Raw genomic sequence first — 21,786 nt, 5'->3', positions numbered from 1 at the left:
AACCATTTTGCTTTTCTGCATTTCTTTTTCCTGGGTATGCTCTTGATCACTGTCTCCTGTACAGTGTCACAAACCTCTGTCCATAGTTCTTCAGGCACTCTATCAGATCTAATCCCTTGAATCTGTTTGTCACTTCCACTGTATAATTGTAAGGGATTTGATTTAGGTCATACCTGAATGGCCTAGTGGTTTTCCCTTCTTTCTTTAACTCTGAATTTTGCAATAAGCTGATTTTTCAGTAAGCAAAATCAGCCTAAAATAAGCATGCTGCTAAGTCACTTCAGTCATGTCCGACTCTGTGTGATCCCATAGATGGCAGCCCACCAGGCTCCCCCATCCCTGGGATTCTCCAGGCAAGAACACTGGAGTGGGTTGCCATTTCCTTCTCCAATGTGTGAAAGTGAAAAGTGAAAGTGATGTCGCTCAGTCGTGTCCGACTCTTAGTGACCCCATGGAATACAGCCTACCAGGCTCCTCCGTCCATGGGATTTTCCAGGCAAGAATACTGGGGTGTGGTTCCATTGCCTTCTCTGCAAAATAAGCATAGGCGTCACTAAAAGATAACAGGTCTAGAACTTCAAAGTCTTACTCTCAGCGGATTATCATTGTTTGACCGGTCTGGTGGTGCCTTGGAAGATTCTACCTGTAAATCTGTGTTTGACCTCTCACTTCATCCAGTGCATAAAGCCTTTTCCTGCTTTGGGTTGGGGTGGAGGTGTTTGTTAAAAACAATATGATGGGCAACTGTTAACCTCTGTGGCTGTGTTGAGGCAGTGGTTAACATTTGTAACATAAGACCGACTAGAAATCTTAAAAGGAAAAGTGGGAAATGAGATGTCCATAGGGCTCTTAAAAAGCACTGACATGTTGCTAGGATTCTAGAAGGCCACGTGCATGTGTCAGGCTGTAGGCATGCCCACAGCTAAGGAAAGGCCTGAGAAGGTGCTAAGGTCTCACCTCACTTTGACCTGAGACTCCTTACAAGGAGGGATTAAAGACTAACGCAGAGTTGTCAGCTTGCAGGCGGATCCCGACATGACATGCATGCAGAGCCCTTTGATAAAGATTTGGAGTTCTGTTGATGTCAGGTGATTAAGGAAATCTCTGCCATCATTAGCTGACCATCAAGCTAAGCAGCGACATCAGTGGCCACATACAACAATGAATACAAACTTTACATAATTAGTTTGGAAACATCACTAAACAAACTACAAAAAAAAAAAAGCTATTATAACAAGCTTCTGGGGAGGGAGAGAATCTGATTTGCAGAGATACCATATTGTTTAAAATGTTCATTTTTCAACCAAATATTGAGAGACATGAACAAAAAAATATGGCCCATACACAGAGAAAAACAATCAATAGAAACCATTCCTAATGAAGTCTAGACATGGAACAAGATAGAAAAATACTTCATTTTGGTTGCTCCACATGACTTGTGGGATTTTAGTTCCCCAACCAGTGATTGAACCTGTGCCTTTGGCAGTGAGAGCATGGAGTGCTAACCACTGGACCATCAGGGAATTCTTAGAAAAATACTTTAAATCAAACATTTTAAGTATTTTTAAAGAACTAAAGAAAATAATTTCTAAAAAGCTAAGTGAAGGGTGGGTGAAATGTGAAGGGAATCAAAAGACACAACCTTCCAGTTATAAAATACACAAGTCATAAGGATATAATGTACAGCATGGTTACTGTAATTAATACCATATTGCATATTTTAAAATTGCTAAGAGTAAATCTTAAAAGTTCTAATCACAAGAAAAATTCTAACTGGGGGAATCTTGTGTGATATCACTCACTACCAGCTGTACTGATTGTAACTATGTAATGGTTAAGCTCAACATTCAGAAAACTAAGACCATGGCATCTGGTCCCATCACCTCATGGGAAATAGATGGGGAGACAGTGGACACAGTGACAGACTTTATTTTTTGGGGCTCCAAAACCACTGCAGATGGTGATTGCAGCCATGAAATTAAAAGATGCTTACTCCTCGGAAGGAAAGTTATGACCAACCTAGATAGCATATTAAAAAGCAGAGATGTTACTTTGCCAACAAGGGTTCGTCTAGTCAAGACTATGGTTTTTCCAGTGGTCATGTATGGATGTGAGAGTTGGACTGTGAAGAAGGCTGAGCGCCGAAGAATTGATGCTTTTGAACTGTGATGTTGGAGAAGACTCTTGAGAGTCCCTTGGACTGCAAGGAGATCCAACCAGTCCATCCTAAAGGAGATCAGTCCTGGGTGTTCATTGGAAGGACTGATGCTGAAGCTGAAACTCTAGCACTTTGGCCACCTCATGTGAAGAGTTGACTCATTGGAAAAGACCCTGATGCTGGGAGAGATGGGGGCAGGAGGAGAAGGGGACGACAGAGGATGAGATGGCTGGATGGCATCACCGACTTGATGGACATGGGTTTGAGTAAACTCCAGGAGTTGGTGATGGACAGGGAGGCCTGGCGTGCTGCGATTCACGGGGTCACAAAGAGTCGGACATGACTGAGCGACTGAACTGAAGGGTTACAGATGTTAACTAAGTTTATTGTGGTGATGGTTTTGCAGTGTATACAAATACCAAATCATGTTGTATACTTGAAACTAGTGTAACATTATATGTCAATTATGCCTCAATTTTAAAAAGAGACATGAACTTTAAAAAAAAGTTGGAAATAAAGAATTAAGTGAATAAATAAAGTAAAACACAGGAGGGACTATAGACGCACATTTTATTCCTTTAAAAAAAATGTTACTGTTGCTTTACCCAAATCAGACATTAAAGATCTGTGTGTAAGTTTAAAAAAAAAAAGAACTAAGTTAAACTATGAGCAATATCTCACTAAACAGGGAGCATCCACAAAGATCCAAACTATAATGGAAGCCAAACAGAAACTCTGGAGTTGAAAACTGCAATAACTGAAATGAAAAATTCACTAGAGGAGCTCAACAAAATATTTGAGCAGGCAAAAGAACCAGCAAACTTTTAGATAGTGCACTGAGATGATCAGTATAAGGAACAGAAAGAGGGAAGAATGAAGAAAAATGAACGGAGATCTGTAGTTGAGTTCAGAAGACAAAGGATCAGTCTGTTCTCCTATTTCTCAAGTACCTTTAATGCAAAAGCTCAGCATGCCAAGATGGCACGTTTTGGGGTGGCATACTCTGCTCCCCTTCAATTATATTCAAATGAATCTGAAAAAAAAGTTGAATGAAAAAAGTGAGTTGCAAAAGTACCATTTTCAATTAGGTTCTTAACTGTAAGTAAAGAAATAGCCTCTAACTTAAGCAGAAAAAGGATTCATTGGGAGGATGTGGCAGTTCACAGGGTCACTAGGAGAGCTGAGGAACTGAGATCCAGGACCAAACTCTGCGGCTGCAGCCAAGCCCAGGCCCTTTGCTCAGCAATGCCATTGCTGTCGGGGGCTGTGGTCCGATTGCAGAGCCTCACTTGGTCACAGGCCTGTCCCCAGCTGGGAAGGCAGCCCGCTGGCTTTTTAGCTCTTGTGGTGAAGGGACTCTTCCACTTGCTGGGAGGGGGCCTCAGATACTGAACAAAATAGTGATGAATGGCCACATCGCTCTCATTTATGTGAAACTTACCAACATCCAAAGCAATAGCCTAGACGATTTGAAAATAAATATACAATAAAAACAGAATCATTCACAGGAATAACATGCACTAATTTCAGGGTAATAGGTACCTCTGAGGAGACAGGGTCAGGGAAAAGATGTGGGACTTGAGCTATATCTGAAACATTTTATTTCTTAAAAATGAAAAATGTTACCACCTGTTTATGCATCATGGTGGATACATGGATATCATTATTTTCTACACTTAGGTGTTTCTTTTTTAAAAAATTATTTATTTATTGGCTGTGCTGGGTCTTTGTTGCTGCACAGGCTTTCTCTCTAGTTGGGGCAAGCCGGGCTACTCACGAGGTGTTGTGCGTGGCTCGTTTCGGAGCACGGGGCTAGGCATGTGAGCTTCAGTAGTTGCGGCACATGGGCTCAGGAGTTGTGGTTCCCAGGCTCTAGAGCACAGACTCAGTAGTTGTGGTACATGGGCTTAATTGCTCCTCGGCATGTGGGGTCTTCCTGGGCTAGGGATCGAACCTGTGTCTCCTGCATTGGCAGGTGGATTCTTTACTACTGAACCACCAGGGAAGCTGAATGCTTATGTGTTTCTTACAAATATTTCCTAATTTAAAAAAATCAAAATCAATACATCAAAAGTATGTGTCAGGCCATTCAGTTCTCTGCAATGTCTTCTTATGTAACTGTTGAAGGACAGTTTGATCCAGCACCCTCAAGAGAAGATAGAAAGCTTTGCTTGCTAGCACCCACCTTTCTTGCCAGAGTTTTCCAACACTTCTGTGGAGCCTCTGTTTCCATCCCCTGAAAGTTGGCAGGGCACTCGGCTGAAACTGGGAGACTGAGTAATGCTTGGCTTGATGCTGTTTACCGGCAAGGAGTGATTCATTTCATTATCGAAATCCTCAGCCCTTTAATATGCATCCCAAGAACTTATCTGGCTTGAAAGATCAGAGACAAAAAACTGCAGGGAGAATCTCAGAAAAGTTGGAATGATTTTTATAAAATAAACAGAACCAAGCCAAAACCTTTTTGTTTGGACTGTGGCCAGTAGGAGTGAATTAATGAATCTTTTTCTACATATATATATATTTTAAAATTGAGATATAGTTGATCTATAACACGGTGTAAATAAGATGTACACACCTTGATTCAGTGCATTTATACATTGCATTTGATTTGGTGCATTTGTATATTGCAACATGATTATCAGTGTTACTGTTGGCTAGCACCTCTGCGGTCACGTAACTATTTTTTGTGGTGAGGATATTGGCGATCTACTCTCTTAGTAACCTTGATGTTTATGATACAGTGTGTGGAATGTAATCACTATGCTGTGCCTTAGATTTCCAGAAGTTATTTCTCTTCTAGTTGCAAGTCTGTATCCTTTAACAGCATCTCCCGCTGTTACCTTGGTAACCGCCACTGTTTCAATGTGTTTGGCTTTTTTTGGATCCTGTGTATGAGTCATATCATACTGTATGTTTTCCTGAGTCTTATTAATCTCAGTATAATGCCCCCAAGATCCATACATGTCACAAATGGCAAGATATCTTTCTTCCTTATAGCTGAATAATATTCCATTGTATATATACATCACATCTTCTCTGTTCATTTTTTGATGGACACTTAAATTGTTTCCATGTCTTGACTATTGTGAATAATGCTGTATCCATACATGTAAGTTTGGATAACAGGAAATCAGTTTCTCCTAATTCCTCTTCTCTCCAAGTAAATATTTAGCAAATATTTAGAGTATGGGTTTGAACTCTAATTGGAAAAGATACATGCACCCCAGTGTTCGTAGTGGCACTGCTTAAGACATGGAAGCAACCTAAGTGTCCATAAGCAGATGAGCAGGTAAAGAAGATGTGGTTCACATGAGACGATGTCCCTGGTGGCTCAGGCAGTAAAGATGATGAGGGGCACATATACACAATGGAATATTACTCAGCCATAACAAAATGAAATATTGCCATATGCAGCAATATGAATGGGCCGAGGAAACACCATACTAAGTGAAGTGAGTCAGAGAAAGACAAATATGATATCACTTATATGTGGAATTGGAAAATAATACAAATGAATCTATTTATAAAACAGAAACAGACTCACAGACATAGAAAACAGACTTATAGTTACCAAAAGAGAAAAGAGGGGAAGGGATAAATCAGGATTATGGGATTAACATAGCACTATCATGAAAAATTGCTTTTGAACTGTGGTGTTGGAGAAGACTCTTGAGAGTCCCTTGGACTGCAAGGAGGTCCAACCAGTCCATCCTGAAGGAGATCAGTCCTGGGTGCTCATTGGAAGGACTGATGCTGAAGCTGAAACTCCAATACTTTTGCTACCTCATGCGAAGAGTTGACTCATTGGAAAAGACCCTGATGCTGGGAGGGGTTGGGGGCAGGAGGAGAAGGGGACGACAGAGGATGAGATGGCTGGATGGCATCACCAACTCGATGGGCATGAGTTTGAGTAAACTCCGGGAGTTGGTGATGGACAGGGAGGCCTGGCATGTTGCGATTCATGGGGTCGCAAAGAGTCGGACACAACTGAGAGACTGAACTGAACTGATAGTATGTTAAATGGGGCTTTCCCAGTGGCTCAGTCGGTAAAGAATCCTCCTGCAATGCAGGAGATGTGCGTTTGATCCCTGTGTCTGGAATATCCCTTGGAGGAGGGCATGGCAACTCACTCCAGTATTCTTGCCTGGAGAATCTCATGGACAGAGGAGCCTGGCGGGCTACAGTACATGGAGTCGCAAAGAATCAGACAGGACTGAAGTGACTGAGCACATAGTATTTTAAATAGGTAAGCAACAAGGATTTACTGCATAACTTCAGGATCAATATTCAATATCTTTTAATAACCTATAGTAGAAATAATCTGAAAATATGTAACTTGAATCACTTTGCTATATATTTGAAACTAACACAATATTATAAATCAACAGTATTTCCATTTAAAAAGAGACTGAGTTTGAAATGACACCAGAGTGATAGCCTGCCAGTGTACTGCCTGTCTTAGTTTGGTCCTGAGCAGAGTTTCTTTACTATAACGCAGAAATAATGTACACTATAAATAACTATAAGCTATTATTACTCAACAACCAAAAATCAAATAACCAGAATAAAAAATAGGGAAAGGACTAAAATGACATTTCTCCGGTGATGATATACAAAAGGCCAATAAGCAAATGAAAAGATGTACAGCATCACTAATCATTAGGAAAGTGCAAGTCAAAGCCACAATGAAATATCACCTCTAACCATTAGGATGGTTGCTAATAAACCAAAACAGAAAATATCAAGTGTTGGTGAGGATGTAGAGAAATTGGAACCACTGTTCACTGTTGGCAGGAATGTAAAAATCATGCAGCCTCCATGGAAAATACCACCGTGGTTATTCAAAAAGTAGAATTGGATCCAGCAAATCCTGCTTCTGGGTCTGTATCCAAAGGATTTGAAAGCAGGATCTCAAAGAGATATTTGTACACTTTTGTTTGTAATAGCATTACTCACAATAGCCAAAAGGTGGAAGCAACTCAAGTGTCCATTAATGGATGAATGGATAAACAAAATATGGTATGTACATACAAAGGAATATTATTCAGCCTTAAAAAGGAAGGAAGTTCTGGGGTGTGCTGCAGCATGGATGAAGCTTGAGGACATTATGCTAAGTGAAATAAGCCAATCACAAAGAGACAAATACTGCGTGATCCTGCTTATATGAGGGAGTCTCAGTTCAGTTCAGTCACTCAGTCATGTCCAACTCTTTGTGACCCCATGGACTGCAGCATGTGAGGCTTCCCTGTCCATCACCAACTCCTGGAGCCTACTCAAACTCATGTCTGTCACGTTGGTGATGCCATCCAACCATTTCATCCTCTGTCATTCCTTTCTCCTCCTGCCTTCTATCTTTCCCAACATCAGGGTCTTTTCAAATGAGTCAGCTCTTTGCATCAGGTGGCCAAAATATTGGAGTTTCAGCTTCAACATCAGTCCTTCCAATGAACACCCAGGACTGATCTCCTTTAGGATGGACTGGTTGGATCTCCTTGCAGTCCAAGGGACTCTCAAGAGTCTTCTCCAACACCACAGTTCAAAAGCATCAATTCTTCTGCATTCAGCTTTCTTTATAGTCCAACTCTCACATGCATGCATGACTACGGGAAAAACCTTGATGTACTCCTTTCCTAATTTGGAACCAGTCTGTTGTGCCATGTCCGGTTCCAACTGTTGCTTCTTGACCTGCAGACAGATTTCTCAGGACGCAGGTAAGGTAGTCTGGTATTCCCATCTCTTGAAGAATTTTCCACAGTTTGTTGTGATCCACATAGTCAAGGGCTTTAGCACAGTCAATGAGGACCTTCTGGGGCAGCATTATTTTGGAACTGGGATGATGAAGCCCAGCACAGAGGTGTGTAGCACTGTCCACAGGAAATCGAGTCCCAGTCGTCATCCAGGTGACTCAGGTTGTCCCATGGAACTTGGTTCTTGAGGCCCAGATTGACAGCCCGAAGGTGGCAACTTGGTTATTTGCTCCCACGTTCAATCATGACTGAAGAGTGCAGTGCCCCACTATCAACTATTACGACCACCTGCCCTTGTCAACAAGCCACAGCTGGGCTCAGAGAAAGCTTAGAGACCCTTCCAGAAATGGTGCAGAGAGTGCGATTCCACAGCCGCCTCCAAGACAGCAGCACTGTCTGCTGGGAGGCCTTGTTGGCAGCAGGAGGCGGGGGTCCCCTCAGTATCAGGAACTGACGCCCCTGTAAGGGGCGGTAGTTCTTTTTCTTCCTTTGTGATCTTTTTAAAAAAATGTATTTTATATTGGAGTGTGGTTGGTTACCAATGTTGTGTTTCAGGGGTACAGTAAAGTGATTTAGTTACACATATGCTGAAGCGCCAATACTTTGGCCACCTGATGCAAAGAGGCAACTCACTGGAAAAGACCCAGATTCTGGAAAGATTGAGGGCAGGAGGAGAAGGGGATGACAGAGGATGAGATGGTTGGATGGCATCACCAACTCAATGGACATGAATCTAAGCAAACTCTGGGAGATAGTGGAGGACAGGGAAGCCTGGCCTGCTTCAGTCCACAGGGTTGCCAGGAGTCTAGCACAACTTAGCGACTAAACAATAATATACATGTATCTATTCTTTTTTTTCCATTTATTAGTTGGAGGCTAATTACTTTACATCATTGCAGTGGTTTTTGTCATACATTGAAATGAATTAGCCATGGATTTACATGTATTCCCCATCCCGGTCCCCCCTCCCACCTCCCACATGTATCTCTTCTTTTCCAAATTCTTTTCCCACTTAAGTTATTACAGAATATTGAGCAGAGTTGTCTGTGCTATACAACAGGTCCTTGTTGGTTATCTGTTTTAAATATGGCAGTATGTACATGTTAATTCCAAACTCCCAGTCTGGCCATCCCTCCGTTCTTCCTACCCCTCATAACCATAAATTCATTCTCTAAATCTGTGGTCTGTTTCTGTTTTCTAAATAAGTTCATTTGTATAATTTTTTAGATTCCACATGTAAGTCATATCACAGTTATGTTTGTCTTTCTCTGACTTCACTTAGCATGATAATCTGTAGGTCTATTCATGCTGTTGCAAATGGCATTGTTTCATGATTGACTGAGTGATATTCCATTGCATGTATGTGTCACATCTTTATTCATCTGTTGATGGACATTTAGGTTGCTTCCTTGTCTTGGCTTCTGTAAACAGTGCTGCAATGAACACTGGGGTACATGCGTCCTTTCGAACCATGTTTTTCTCCGGATGTATGCCCAGGAGTGGGACTGCAGCCTCCAATACTGTTCTCCATAGTGGCTGTACCACCTTACATTCGTAAGAAGGGGGTAGTTCTAATTAAACATCAGCCAAGTTTGTTTCTTTGAAACTCAGTTCTTCTTAGTGGCTAGACGGTAAAACAAATTTAGGCATGATGTATTTGTCCAGTTGCTTTGTAGCTAAAGGAAACTTCTGGGGGTTTTGTAGCTGCAGTCTAGGGGATAAATCACTAAATAAATAGCCCGCCTCCCACTCCCCAGACTTCTGCCTGTAGCTCCTTTAAAGAGGGAGGCACTGCTTCCAGGAGTAAATTAAGATCCTGGCACCAGGAGAAACTCACCTAGACTGCGCCCAGGGCAGGGTCTACATCAGGGCAGGTGCCTACATCCGGTGCCCCGAGGGGAGTCAGGGGTTGGATCGGGGGAACAGCGGCTGCTGCAGAAGGGCGTGTGCACTGTCGTGGGTCTGGATGTTGGCTGTGGGTTGGGCCCTGGCTGGACGTGGCCTCCACCAGAGCTGTGTGTGATTGGCACGCTGGAGAGGCAGAATTCAGCTTTCTGCTCTGTTCCCCAAGTCCTGTGGGTCTGTAGATGCTCTGCAGGGGTCCAGCCAGCACCTCATTTCCTGCTTGTCTGTGAGCTGCTCGAGCATGTGGGATCTTAGTTCCCCGACCAGAGATCGAACCTGAGTCCCCTGCACTGGGAGTGTGGGGTCTTAGGCACTGGACCAACCAGGGAAATCCCTGGACATTTCAACAGTCTGAATTCTTCTAGTCCATGGGCATGGGATGCCTTTCCACATATTTGTGTCTTCTTTGGTTTCTTTTATAAGTGTCTTATAGTTTTCAGTGTAGAGATTTTTCATCCCCTTGCTTGAATTTATTCCTACGTAAATATTTATTTTTTGATACTGTTGTAAATGCGATTATTTTCTAATTTTCTTTTTCAGATAGTTTGTTGTTAGTGATTTCTTAATCTTTTATTTTGCAACTTTGTTGACATTGTTTCTTAGTTCTAATAATTTTTTTGGTGGAGTCTTTAGAGTTAAATATATATATATATATATATATATATATATATATAAAATCATGTCATCTACAAATAGAGACAGTTTTGTTTCTTTTTGATTCTGGTGTCTTATTTTTCTTGTCTATAATTGCTCCGGATGGAAGCAGTTTCAGTACTGTGATGATTAGGAGTGCTGAGAGTGGGCATCCTTGTCTTCTTTGACAGTGAGTTTGGCAATGTTTCCAACTCTGATTTTTTGGAAGAGTTTTAGAAGGATTGATGTAATTATTTTTAAATGTTTAATAAGAATTCATGAGTGAGGCATCTGGTCTGGGCTTTCCTTCATTGGGAGATTTTTGCTTACTGATTCAATCTCCTTGTTGTTCAGTCGTTGAGTTGTTCAGTCACTCAGTCATGTCCAACTCTTTGCAACCCCATGTGCTGCAGTCCATATCCTTCACCGTCTCCCGGGGCTTGCTCAAACTGATGTCCATCGAGTCGGTGATGCCATCCAACCATCTTATCCTCTGTTGTCCCCTTCTCCTTCTGCCTTCAATCTTTCCAGCATCTTGGTCTTTTCTAATGAGTCAGCTCTTTGCATTAGGTGGCCAAAGTATTGGAGCTTTAGCTTCAGCATCAGTCCTTTCAATGAATATTCAGGACTGATTTCCTTTAGAATTGACTGGTTTGATCTCTTTGCAGTCCAAGGGACTCTCAAGAGTCTTCTCCAACACCACAGTTCAAAAGCATCAATTCTCTGGTGTTCAGCCTTTGTGGTCCAGCTCTCACATCCATACATGACTACTGGAAAAACAATAGTTTTGACTAGATGGATCTTTGTTGGCAAAGTGATGTCTCTGCTTTTTAATATGCTGTCTAGGTTGGTCATAGCTTTTCTTGCAAGAAGCAAGTCTCTTAATTTCATGGCTGCAGTCACCATCTGCAGTGATTTTGGAGCCCAAGAAAATAAAGTCTGTCACTGTTTCCGTTGTTTCTCCATCTATTTGCTATGAAGTGATGGGACCGGAGGCCATGATCTTAGTTTTTTGAATGTTAAGCTTTAAGCCAGCTTTTTCACTCTCCTCTTTCACTTTCATCAAGAGGCTCTTTAGTTTCTCTTCACTTTCTGCCATAAGGGCGGTGTCATCTACATATCTGAGGTTATTGATGTTTCTCCTGGCAATCTTGATTCCAGTTTGCTCTTCTTCCAGCCCAACGTTTCTCATGATGTACTCTGCATATAAGTTAAATAAGCAGGGTGACAATATACAGCTTTGGCATACTCCTTTTCCTATTTGGAACCAGTCTGTTGTCCATGTTCAGTTCTAACTGTTGCTTCTTGACCTGCAGACAGATTTCTCAGGAGGCAGGTAAGGTGGTCTGGTATTCCCATCTATTGAAGAATTTTCCATGGTTTGTTGTGATCCACATAGTCAAAGGCTTTAGCATAGTCAATGAAGCAGAAGTAGATGTTTTTCTGGAATTCTCTAGCTTTTTCTATGACCCAGTGGATGTTGGCAGTTTGATCTCTGGTTCCTCTGCCTTTTCTAAATCCGGTTTGTAAAACTGGAAGTTCATGGTTCATGTACTGTTGAAGCCTACCTTTATCTCCTTACTAGTAATTAGTATGCTTAGATTTTCTATTTCTTCCTGACTCAGTCTTGGTAGATTTTAGGTTTCTAAAAATTTATTCACTTTCTTCTAGGTTGTCCAATCTGCTGTAATATGTTCATGTGTGTGTTAGTTGCTCAGCCATGTCCAACTCTTTCTGACCTGATGGACTGTAGCCCGCCAGGCTCCTCTGGAATTCTCCAGGCAAGAATACTGGAGTGGGTAGCCATTTCCTTCTCCAGGGGCTCTTCCTAACTTAGGGATCTAACTCACATCTCCTGAATTGCAGGTGGATTCTTTACTGCCTGAGCCGCCAGGGAAGCTCATAATTGTTCACAGTGGTCTCTTATTTCCATAAAATCGGTCATAATCTCTCCCCCTAAATTTCTGATTTTAGTAACTTGAGTCTTCTCTCTCTTTTTGTCTATCTAGCTAATCTAGCTAAAGTTTTTTCAGTTCTTGATCTTTTCAAAGAACTAACTTTTGATTTCCTGTATTTTCTGTATTATTTTTCTATTCTCCATTTCATTTATACCTGCTCTCATCTTTATTATTTCTTCTGCTAGTTTTGGGTTTAGTTTGTTCTTTCTCTGGTTACTTAAATTATCAAGTTAGGTTGTTGATTTGATATCTTTTTTGTTTTTTAGTGTAAATGTTTATAGCTAAAAATTTCCCTTTAAGAATCCCTGGTGGTCCAGTGATTGGGACTCGGAATTTTCACTGCCAAGGACCTGGGTTCAGTCCCTGGTCAGGGAACAAAGATTTCAAAAACTGAATGGTGTGGCACACACAAAAAAAACATTATTTTTCCCCTTAGTCTCACTTTTGCTGTGTCTCTTAAGTTGGTATGTTGTGTTTTCATTTCTCTATTTCTAGTATCTCCTGTGATTTATTTATTTGATCTATTTTATTTATTTGATCTGTTTTTTAATTTCCAAAATTTTGTGTTCTTTTTTTAATTGTTTCTAACTTCATCTTACTGGGGTCTTGTAAGACATTTATCTTTTAAAATCTGCTGTGGCCTAACATGTGGTCTATCTAGGAGAATGCCCTATGTGCATCTGAGAAGAATGCATATCGTGTTATTGTTGGGTGGTGTTCTGTATATATCTGTTCGATCTAGTCCTCTGTTGCCTTAATTATCTTCTGTCTGGTTGTTCTCTGCATTCTTGCCAGTGGGGTACTGATGTCTCCAACTGTTACTCTAGAAATGTCTCTTTCTCCCTTCAGTGCTGTCCATTTTTGCTTCATATATTTTCATGGTTGGTCATTAGGTGCTTAAACATTGTAATTGTTAAATTTTCTTGCCATATTGATATAATATTAATAAATTTTATTGTTGTTCAGTCACTAAGTCATGTCTGACTCTGACCTCATGGACTTGCTTCCCTGCCAGGCTTCCCTGTCCTTCACTATCTCCTGGAGCTTGCTCAAGCTCATGTCCATTGAGTCGATGATGCCGTCCAACCATTTCACCTCTGTTGCCCTCTTCTCCTTCTGCCCTCCATCTTTCCCATATCAGCGTTTTTTCCAGTGAATCAGCTCTTCACATCAGGTAGCCAAAGTATTGGAGCTCTAGCATCAGTCCTTCCAAGGAATATTCAGGGTTGATTTCCTTTAGGATTGACTGGTTTGATCTCCTTGCTGTCCAAGGGACTCTCAGGAGTCTTCTCCAGCACCACATTTCAAAAGCATCAATTCTTCGGCACTTAGCCTTAATGGTCCAACTCTCACATCTGTACATGACTGCTGGAAAAACTAAAAGTTTTGACTAAATGGGACTTTGTTGGGAAAGTGATGTCTCTGCTTTTTCAATACAGTAAATTTGTCATAGCTTTCCTTCCACGGAGCAAGCGTCTTTTAATTTTGTTGCTGCAGTCACCATCCACAGTGATTTTGGAGCCCAAGCAAATAAAATCTGCCACTGTTTTCCATTTTTTCCCCATCAATTTATTTATATGTAATGTTCTTCTTTGACTTGTAACCTTTCTTGGTTTAAAGTCTGTTTTTTCTGATGTTAGTATAGCCACTCCTGCCCTATTTTGGCTACAATTTGCATGGAATATATTTTTTAAATTTCACTTTCAACCTGTTTGTGTTTTTGGCTGTCAAGTGAATTTCTTGTAGGAAGCATATACTTGGATCATGTGTATTCATCCATTCTGCCCATCTCTCTTTCGAATGGAGAGTTGAATCCATTTATATTTAGAATAATTACTGACAGGAAGAGCCATCTGTTATTATATTTGTTTTCTATATGTTCTGTAGGCTTTTTGTGTCTCAGTTGCTGCATTTCTGTCTTCTTTTGTGTTTAGCTGATTTTTTTTTGTGAAATGTTGAAATTCCTATTTTCTTCTTTGTATATTCTATAGTTATTTTTTCAGTTACCATAGAGATTATATTTAACATAAAGTTATAACATTCTAATTTGAATTTAGAGTAGGTTCATAATATACAAAACTGGTCCTTTATCACTCCATCCCTAATCATTTCAGTTGTTGATGTCGTTAAAATGACATCTTCACACACTGTGTGCCCAGTACATGAGTGATCATCCTTTCAAATGTATCAGTTTCCTACATTATGTAGAAGACAAGATTTGGAGTTACAAACTAAAGTTACAGTAATATAGACTTTACATTAGTAATTGTTTTTTCTTTAGATGTGTTATTTCTTTAGATGTGTTAGTCTCTTAAGTCATACAGAAAGGAGAGTTACAAATCATTTTTAATATTACTTTTATTATTACCCATGTATTTACTGTTACTGAAAGTTTATTTCTCAATATGCCTTTGAGGTACTGTCTCGGGTCCTTTCATTTCACCTTGGCATCTCCCTTGAGCAGGTCTTAGTGGTAACAAATTCCCTCAGCTTTTGTTTATCTGAGAACATCTTAATTTCTCCCTCACTTTTGAAGGGCAGTTCTGCTCGGTAGAGGACTTTTGGTTGACGTTTTGATCTGAGCACTTGGAATATACTGGCCCACTGACTTCTTGTCTCTGATTTTTTTGAAGTATATTTGACCTACAACATTACAACATAATGGTTAGATATTTCTGTGAATTACAAAATGATCACTATAATAAATCTAGCTACTGTTTGTGCCATACAAAGATAGGTTATTATTGACTATATTCCCCACAGCATACATTTCATCCCTATGATTCATTTGTTTTAAAACTGGAAGTTTGTACCTTAATTTCTCTTACCCTTTTCACTCATCCCACACTCCCTCCCCTCTGGCAAGTATGTTTTTATTGCTATTTCTGTGACTCTATTCTGTTTCATTTGTTCATGTTTTGTTTTCTAGATTCCATATGTAAATAAAACTGTACAGTATTTGTCTGACTTATTTCACTTGGAATAATATCTCTAGGCCCATCTATATTGTTGCAGGTGGCAAGATTTCATTCTTTTTTATGGCTTTTATAAAGTGTTCCACACATACATCTTTATCCAGTCATTCACTGATAGACACGTTACTTCCATATTTTGGCAAGTGTAAATAATGCTGCAATTATTTAGGATCTTTTCTGTTTCCATACAAATTTTAGAATTATTTATTCTAGTTCTATGAAATTCCATTGATTTAAAAAAAAAAAAAAACATTAGGCTTCATCAGCTCTTAGTTGTGGCATGTGGGATCTAGTTTCTTGACCAGGGATCCAGCCCTGTGTTGACCCTTTCTTCTCCCAGCATCTTTACGATCCTTCCTTTGATCCTTATTGGATAGATTGCTTTTCTGCACTTCACTTAGTTGTACTCCTGTGCTTTAGTCTTGTTCCTTCATTTGGAACATGTTCCTTTGTTGCCTCCTTTTGCCTAATGCCCTGTGGTTATTCGTATGTGTTGGCTAAGTTGTTTATAGTTCCCAGTGTAGATGTCCTTGTGGGGTCCCAGTGGCACACCACCCTCTGGAAGCAAACTTATGTGATTTAGGGGTTTTGACTCACTTCTCTCCTGCTGCTTTCAAGATTCATCGTTTATCCTTTTGAAAGTATGATTATAATGTGCTGGTTTTGGTTTCCTTGAATTAATCTTACTTGGAGTTTGTTGAGCTTCTGGGATGTTTATGTGTTTCATCAAAATTAGGAACTTCCAGCCATTATGTCTTCTAACACTTTTCTGCCCCTTTCTCTCTTTTTCTGGACTCTCATGATATATACTCGATGGTGTCCCACGGGTCCCTGAGGCTGTGTTTACTTTTTCTAGTCTTTTTTTCTTTTTGTTCTTCAGTCTGAATAATTTCCACCATCCTATCTTAACGTTTATTAGTTTTTTCTTCTGCCTGCTCAAATCTGCCTTGGAATAATACATCTAGTGAATTTTTCATTGCAGTTGTTGTGCTTTTCAGCTCCAGAATCTCTTTTTGGCTTCTCTTCAGGTTTTTAAAATCTCTTGATTGTTCCATTTTGTTTACACATTGTTTTCCTGACTTTCTCCATATCTACCTTTAGTTCTTTGAGCATCTTTAAGGCAGCTGTTTAAAATTTTGGTTGTGTATCTGTCATGTCTTTTTCAAGGGAAGAGTCTGTTGAATTATTTTTTCCTTTGAATGGGCCTTGTTTCTTCGTATCTTGCATTTTTGTTGTTGAACACTGGCCATTTTAATCTAATAACATGGTATCAACTCTGGAAATCAGATTCTCCCTCATCTGCAGGGTTTTCTGGGTTTTGTTTTATGATTGCTGTAGGCTGTCTCTGTACCGAGGCAGTCTGAGGTATAAACGTAATGTCTTCAGGTCTTTGAGCCTTTCCCTGGGCACATGTGGTCTTTCTCATTTTTCCCATATAGGCAGTTGTTTTTGACTGTGCTAGTTTTTAATGTTTGGCTCCTAAAAGGAAGGGGAAGATGCAAAACGTGCAAAGTAGGGAGCAAAATGCTGCTGGACTTTTGAGGCAGAGGCTTACATTGATGGGGGCAAGATGAGACAATAGCTGCCTACCTCTTTGCATCTCAGTAATCAAGCAGAAACCCCACTCAGGGCACAGATCCTCAATATCCAGGGAACAGTGTCCTTTTTGCCCAGCCTAGCTCCCACAAGCTGTGTCAGAAAACTTGCAGAGCTGCCTGCCATGTTGCTGGTTGCAGTGGATGGGTAGCTTCTATTGTGCTAGCTAAAATTAACAAAAACTGCCTACAATTTACTGTCCATGCCTGGAAGTTGTAAGGCTTTCATAAACTCCTGAATTCCAAAGTAGTTACATCAGACAGATTCTGCCACCGAAGCTGTTCTCTCAGTGGGAGATTCCTGGTGCTTCCTACTCTTCAATCTTCCTAGAATCCTCCTTCACTTCACATATGATATACCAGTGAGTGCAAATAGATTTAAGATCACTGTGGCCTGAAGACCATAGATCCATTTTGCAGATCCACCCCAAGTTAAGTTGTTGGCTGGTTCCCAGCACCTCAAGGACCAAGATCAGGTTGTAGGGATTGCTAGGAAACCATGCTCCACATTTTGAGGCAAGTAACAGGAATGAAGGGCCACTGAAGTAAGAGATGTGAAGGGGAGGAAGCCCTCACAGATGAAGAAGGGAGGAAGCCAATTCACTGAGCATCTGCTGAGTACTAGTTTGGGTATAGTGTGCTCGATGCTGAGATAGGGATGAATAAAGCAATGTATGAGTTCCTTGATGTCTCAGCGGAGGGTCATGAGTTTACTGTGTTTAGGCTGGTATCACCTTTAGGAAGACTATGGTATCTGTAGAGGGCAAGGGTATATAGGTGGGTTCACAGTTTTACACTGAAAATATCAGAAGTTCTCACTGTGGAAATGTGGTTATAAGCAGATATTAAATCAGTAGAGTAACTGGAGTTAGTCATTGCATTGCCAAGTACTAATCATTAGCTACTTGTTCTTCCCACCTTAGCTCCTTGGTCAAACTTTTAAGTAGCTAACTTCTTGCTGTAGGCATTATGATTTTTGCTTTAAAGTTATTTAAGCAAGCACATCATCCAAGCAGACCCAGGACAGAAATATTTAATGCCTCAGGAAAGGCTTAGACACTTGGGGGGTACTTCTAATGTGTCAAGTAAGCCAGGTTTGAAATACATATCCCAGAATTCCTTCCTTACAGTTTTAGTGAAGACCACATGATCTGTGCGATTCAGAAGATGGCAGCAGTGCCGCAGCTAGATCCTTTTTACATGTGGAAGCGTAAAGGGGGCTTAAGTGTCTGACGCGTGGGACGCACCCACTAGTTACGACCTGTTTAAGCCCGCGGCTGCAGGGCAGCTGTTCCTATGCACTGTTCTTAGCGACTCGTACCAACCTTACCCGTGTCAAAGCCTGAGGATTCCACTACTTGCCCTTCATTATGTTAAAAAGGTGGGGGTGCCTCCAAACAAAGATACTGAGGTGTTTGCTCAAGATGAGCAGGGTGCAGAGGAAAACCTTTTGCCTTTTCTTGCTCCAGCCAGATTCTAGTGAGGATCTAATATCTGGTTTGTTTTGCACTGTGAGGAAGGGTTCACGATGTATGTGACATCAGCTCTTTAGGCCTTCATACTGTGATATATCCAAGAAAAATGCTACTTAAGAGGAAATACTTCTTTAACACACAACAGCACCTGACACATGCTTACTGACATTTTACATATTTATTAAAGGGCACAATTAAACCTCTTCACTTCCCAAACCGAACCTACCTTACAATGAAAATGGTGGAATGTCTACTGGTTAATGAAAACACAGAATCCTCTTCTTTTTCTGATTATTCAGTTCATTTGAACAAAGAAGCATAATTCCATTGCCTGTACCCCAGTGTTGATCTCCAGTTGTGTCTTAGAGCAAGGAGCAGGACAATGTTGTCTCTTGTCAATTTTCTGAGGTTTCATTTTTTCAGCTGGGCCCCCAAAGTAGTTTCCCAACCAAAACAACTTTTTTCTTGAAGACTGTTTGAGCAAAACTAAGAATAATGGTGGGGTTGGGGCACTTCCCAGGTGGTTCAGTGGTAAAGAGTCCGCCAGCCAGCGAAGGGGAAGCGGGTTCAATCTTTGGGTCAGGAAGATCCCCTAGAGAAGAAAACAGCAGCCTACTCCAGTATTCTTGCCTGGAGAATCCTACAGACAGAGGAGTCTGGTGGATTACAGCCCATGGGGTCACAAAAGAGTCAGACACAACTTAGTGATTAAAACAACACAACAACAAGAATAATGGGAAATCTCATTTGTTTTTCTGAATTTATTTAAGGAACACAAAAAAAGTGCATCTGAATAGTTTTAAAAACCAATATGCTTTTAATTCATCTGCCTCACCACTCCAAATGCAGTCTAAGAGACAGCTGATTTCTAGACAAATTGTTTAAAATTACTGAATTTGATACAAGAGTACATGAAGTTTGTCTTGAGTGGTGAGGGCACCCTGTAAGAGTTTGCTCTGAACCACCTGCCCACCCTTCCCTCTCTCTCTCCACACACTTTCTTTCCTGTTCCTGTGACCCATAACAAACTAGGGAGACAGTGGGCTAAGAGAATCTAGTTTTAGGAATAGTATTTTGCTTGTTACTTGCAAAAGTCTAACTGGCCTTTTTAGGATCTAATTTCAATCTTGACCTCATTGGAGTCATGCTCTAGTCAACGGAGCTACAGATACTAGACAGTTAAGCAGATAAGCAAATCAACTTGTTTTATATTCTCCAGGTGAGATTGGGGCTTTTTAAAGAAATACCTCATGAAAGAAGACAAATGTGTACATGAGAAATTAAAAAGGGTTTTAGTTATCATTAAAGGAGAAACTCAATTCCATTTGTTCCATAGAGACGAAAACTGGTATAAAAAGGAAATGACTTTATGTTTTAACATGGGTCCTAACCCAAGAATAAAAGTGTTTTGTTAAAACCACCATAAAAATAAAAATGAATCTCAAATATAATTGCCAGTGTTTTTTAGGATTTAAAAAGGTGAGATGTTCCAGGTTGAAACAAATGTTTTTTGGGTTGCCAAATGCATTCCTATGAATGTTTCTTATTTCTTAGGCTGTGGGACTAGAAAGCCATGCTTAATCTCGCTTACCTGTAAAGACTAAAATTCAACTACATGTACGTATTTAAGACTTGCCCTAATTCAATGCCCAAGTACTGGAGATTTTAGGCTAGATGAACCTGCATGGGAAGCTGTTTTCAACTCTTTTCCACAATCATACCAGAACAAAGCAGCTAGCAGTGCAGGAAAAGAAAGCTACTGCATGTCAAACCTGCAAGGAAAACGGTTAATGTAGAAGAGCAATGATTTATTTTTTCAACCTCACAGATTTTGTTTTCAAAAATTAAGCTACTTAGTAGTAAAAAGTCAAAAAAAATAGAGGAGTGTAAATAAACTTCCATATATCAGTATACACGTGTTTATGAGACAGGAATTTTAAAAAGACAACAACAAAAAAATGCTTCAAGGATCCTAGATAGATAGGTTAAATAAAACTCACTCCACGTCAAAGTTATAAGAACAAGTCTGAAATTCTTGACAGAAGAGGTTAGAATGGAAGAAAGAAACTGAATGGTAGCAATGAGCAGGCGTTACTGGATTCAACATCCTTTCCTGACAGAGGAGGGAAGAAAAAGCACAATTCAGTGTCTCAGAACTTCATCCAAAGTGGGGAAGGCTAATTCAGAACCTTCTCCTGCTCACTATCACGGAAGAGTGTTTTAGGAATGACAGGGTTCCCCCTCGGTGGACAGGCTGCGGGGCAGAAGCCGCTCTCACGGGGGGGTTGCTTGACTAAGGCGGGAAAGTCAGCAAGCGAGACGCCTCTGAGGTTCTGGCTTTCAAGTGTGTGATGCTGCTGTGGACCTGAGGGGGACCCGGCCCCTCTACGGTGGGTTCTGTTCGTTAAAAATGCAACAGCTTCCATTCAGAGCACTTCAGTCATTTGAAAAACAAAACTCACCCCATCCCCAACTCTCCCCTGCCCAACTATAGGAAAGAAGAAACTCATCAAGCATTGATTTCTAGGTTTCTGCAGTGCTATTAAAGTTCAATCAAATGTAAAACCTAACAGACAGCCCCCAATTGTTAGAATAATCTCAAGGACCCAGAACTGGATATTGCAAGTTGACATCAACTGAAATGAGCGGGACTTACGGTGCTGGCTCACGCCCCACACTGGCAGGCGCTGCTCTGCTCCACCTGCAGTGGTCCCACGCCACCCCCTCGATGAGACCTCTGGGCAGCAGCAGGGTGGTGGTGGTTTGGGAAGCTACTGGTTTTGCTGTTTGCTTCCAGAATCACATAGACTATAACAAACTTTACACTAAACACTGTTTAGTCCTGAGTTGGGTGAAAGCCCGTGGAGGAGGAGCCGAGTTCGTTAGGACTCTTCCCTCCATGGCGTGCTGTCATACGTGCCCTTCGGCTTTCTGCTCATCCACTGACGGACTTCCTGTTTCTTTTTCGTTGGTGACCCCTTCTAAAGTCTTCTTGCTCATTGCTTTACTGGCCTCTTCCTAAGGAACAAACAAGGAATCAAGAGGGTTAGAGGAAAAAAAGAAATGTCCAGTTGCTTCCTGGCTCCTCTAGACGGTCAGGTCTAATACAAGAGGGCGTGAGTACGACTGTACTGGGATTCATGGCTGGTCAGTCCCAGTGCTGCCGCCATAATTAGCCTGGGAGCATTCCCTTTTCTTTGGTTAAAGTGACCAGCCTGCCCCAGGGACAACTTTGACCGTCAAGTCGTGACCAAGGGTCTGAGTCGATGGTCAGCGAGGACCAGAATACACCCAAGCGGTCCGGGGGACTGACTGCTCCTCTTGGGTTGCTAGGTTG

General features: G+C 41.0%; 1 protein-coding gene and 1 long non-coding RNA gene across 4 annotated transcripts in view; one reads left to right on the top strand and one right to left on the bottom strand.

The window, feature by feature from the left end:
- Positions 1–21,786, top strand: part of LOC110133059 (uncharacterized) — a 42,287-nt gene that overhangs the window by 5,821 nt on the left and 14,680 nt on the right. The gene's annotated exons all lie outside the window — the stretch shown is intronic.
- The window catches only part of FKBP5 (FKBP prolyl isomerase 5), a 112,930-nt gene continuing 110,339 nt past the window's right edge, over positions 19,196–21,786 (bottom strand). For both annotated transcript variants that reach the window (XM_020886702.2, XM_020886712.2), the window contains exon 12: positions 19,196–21,467. In XM_020886702.2, coding sequence (XP_020742361.2) covers positions 21,360–21,467 — 108 coding nt within the window. In that variant the 3' untranslated portion in view covers positions 19,196–21,359. The remainder of the gene's footprint in view (positions 21,468–21,786) is intronic.

Source organism: Odocoileus virginianus, chromosome 27 (assembly GCF_023699985.2).
Source record: "Odocoileus virginianus isolate 20LAN1187 ecotype Illinois chromosome 27, Ovbor_1.2, whole genome shotgun sequence".
NCBI lineage: Eukaryota > Metazoa > Chordata > Mammalia > Artiodactyla > Cervidae > Odocoileus > Odocoileus virginianus.
This window is presented reverse-complemented; position numbering and strand designations above follow the sequence as displayed.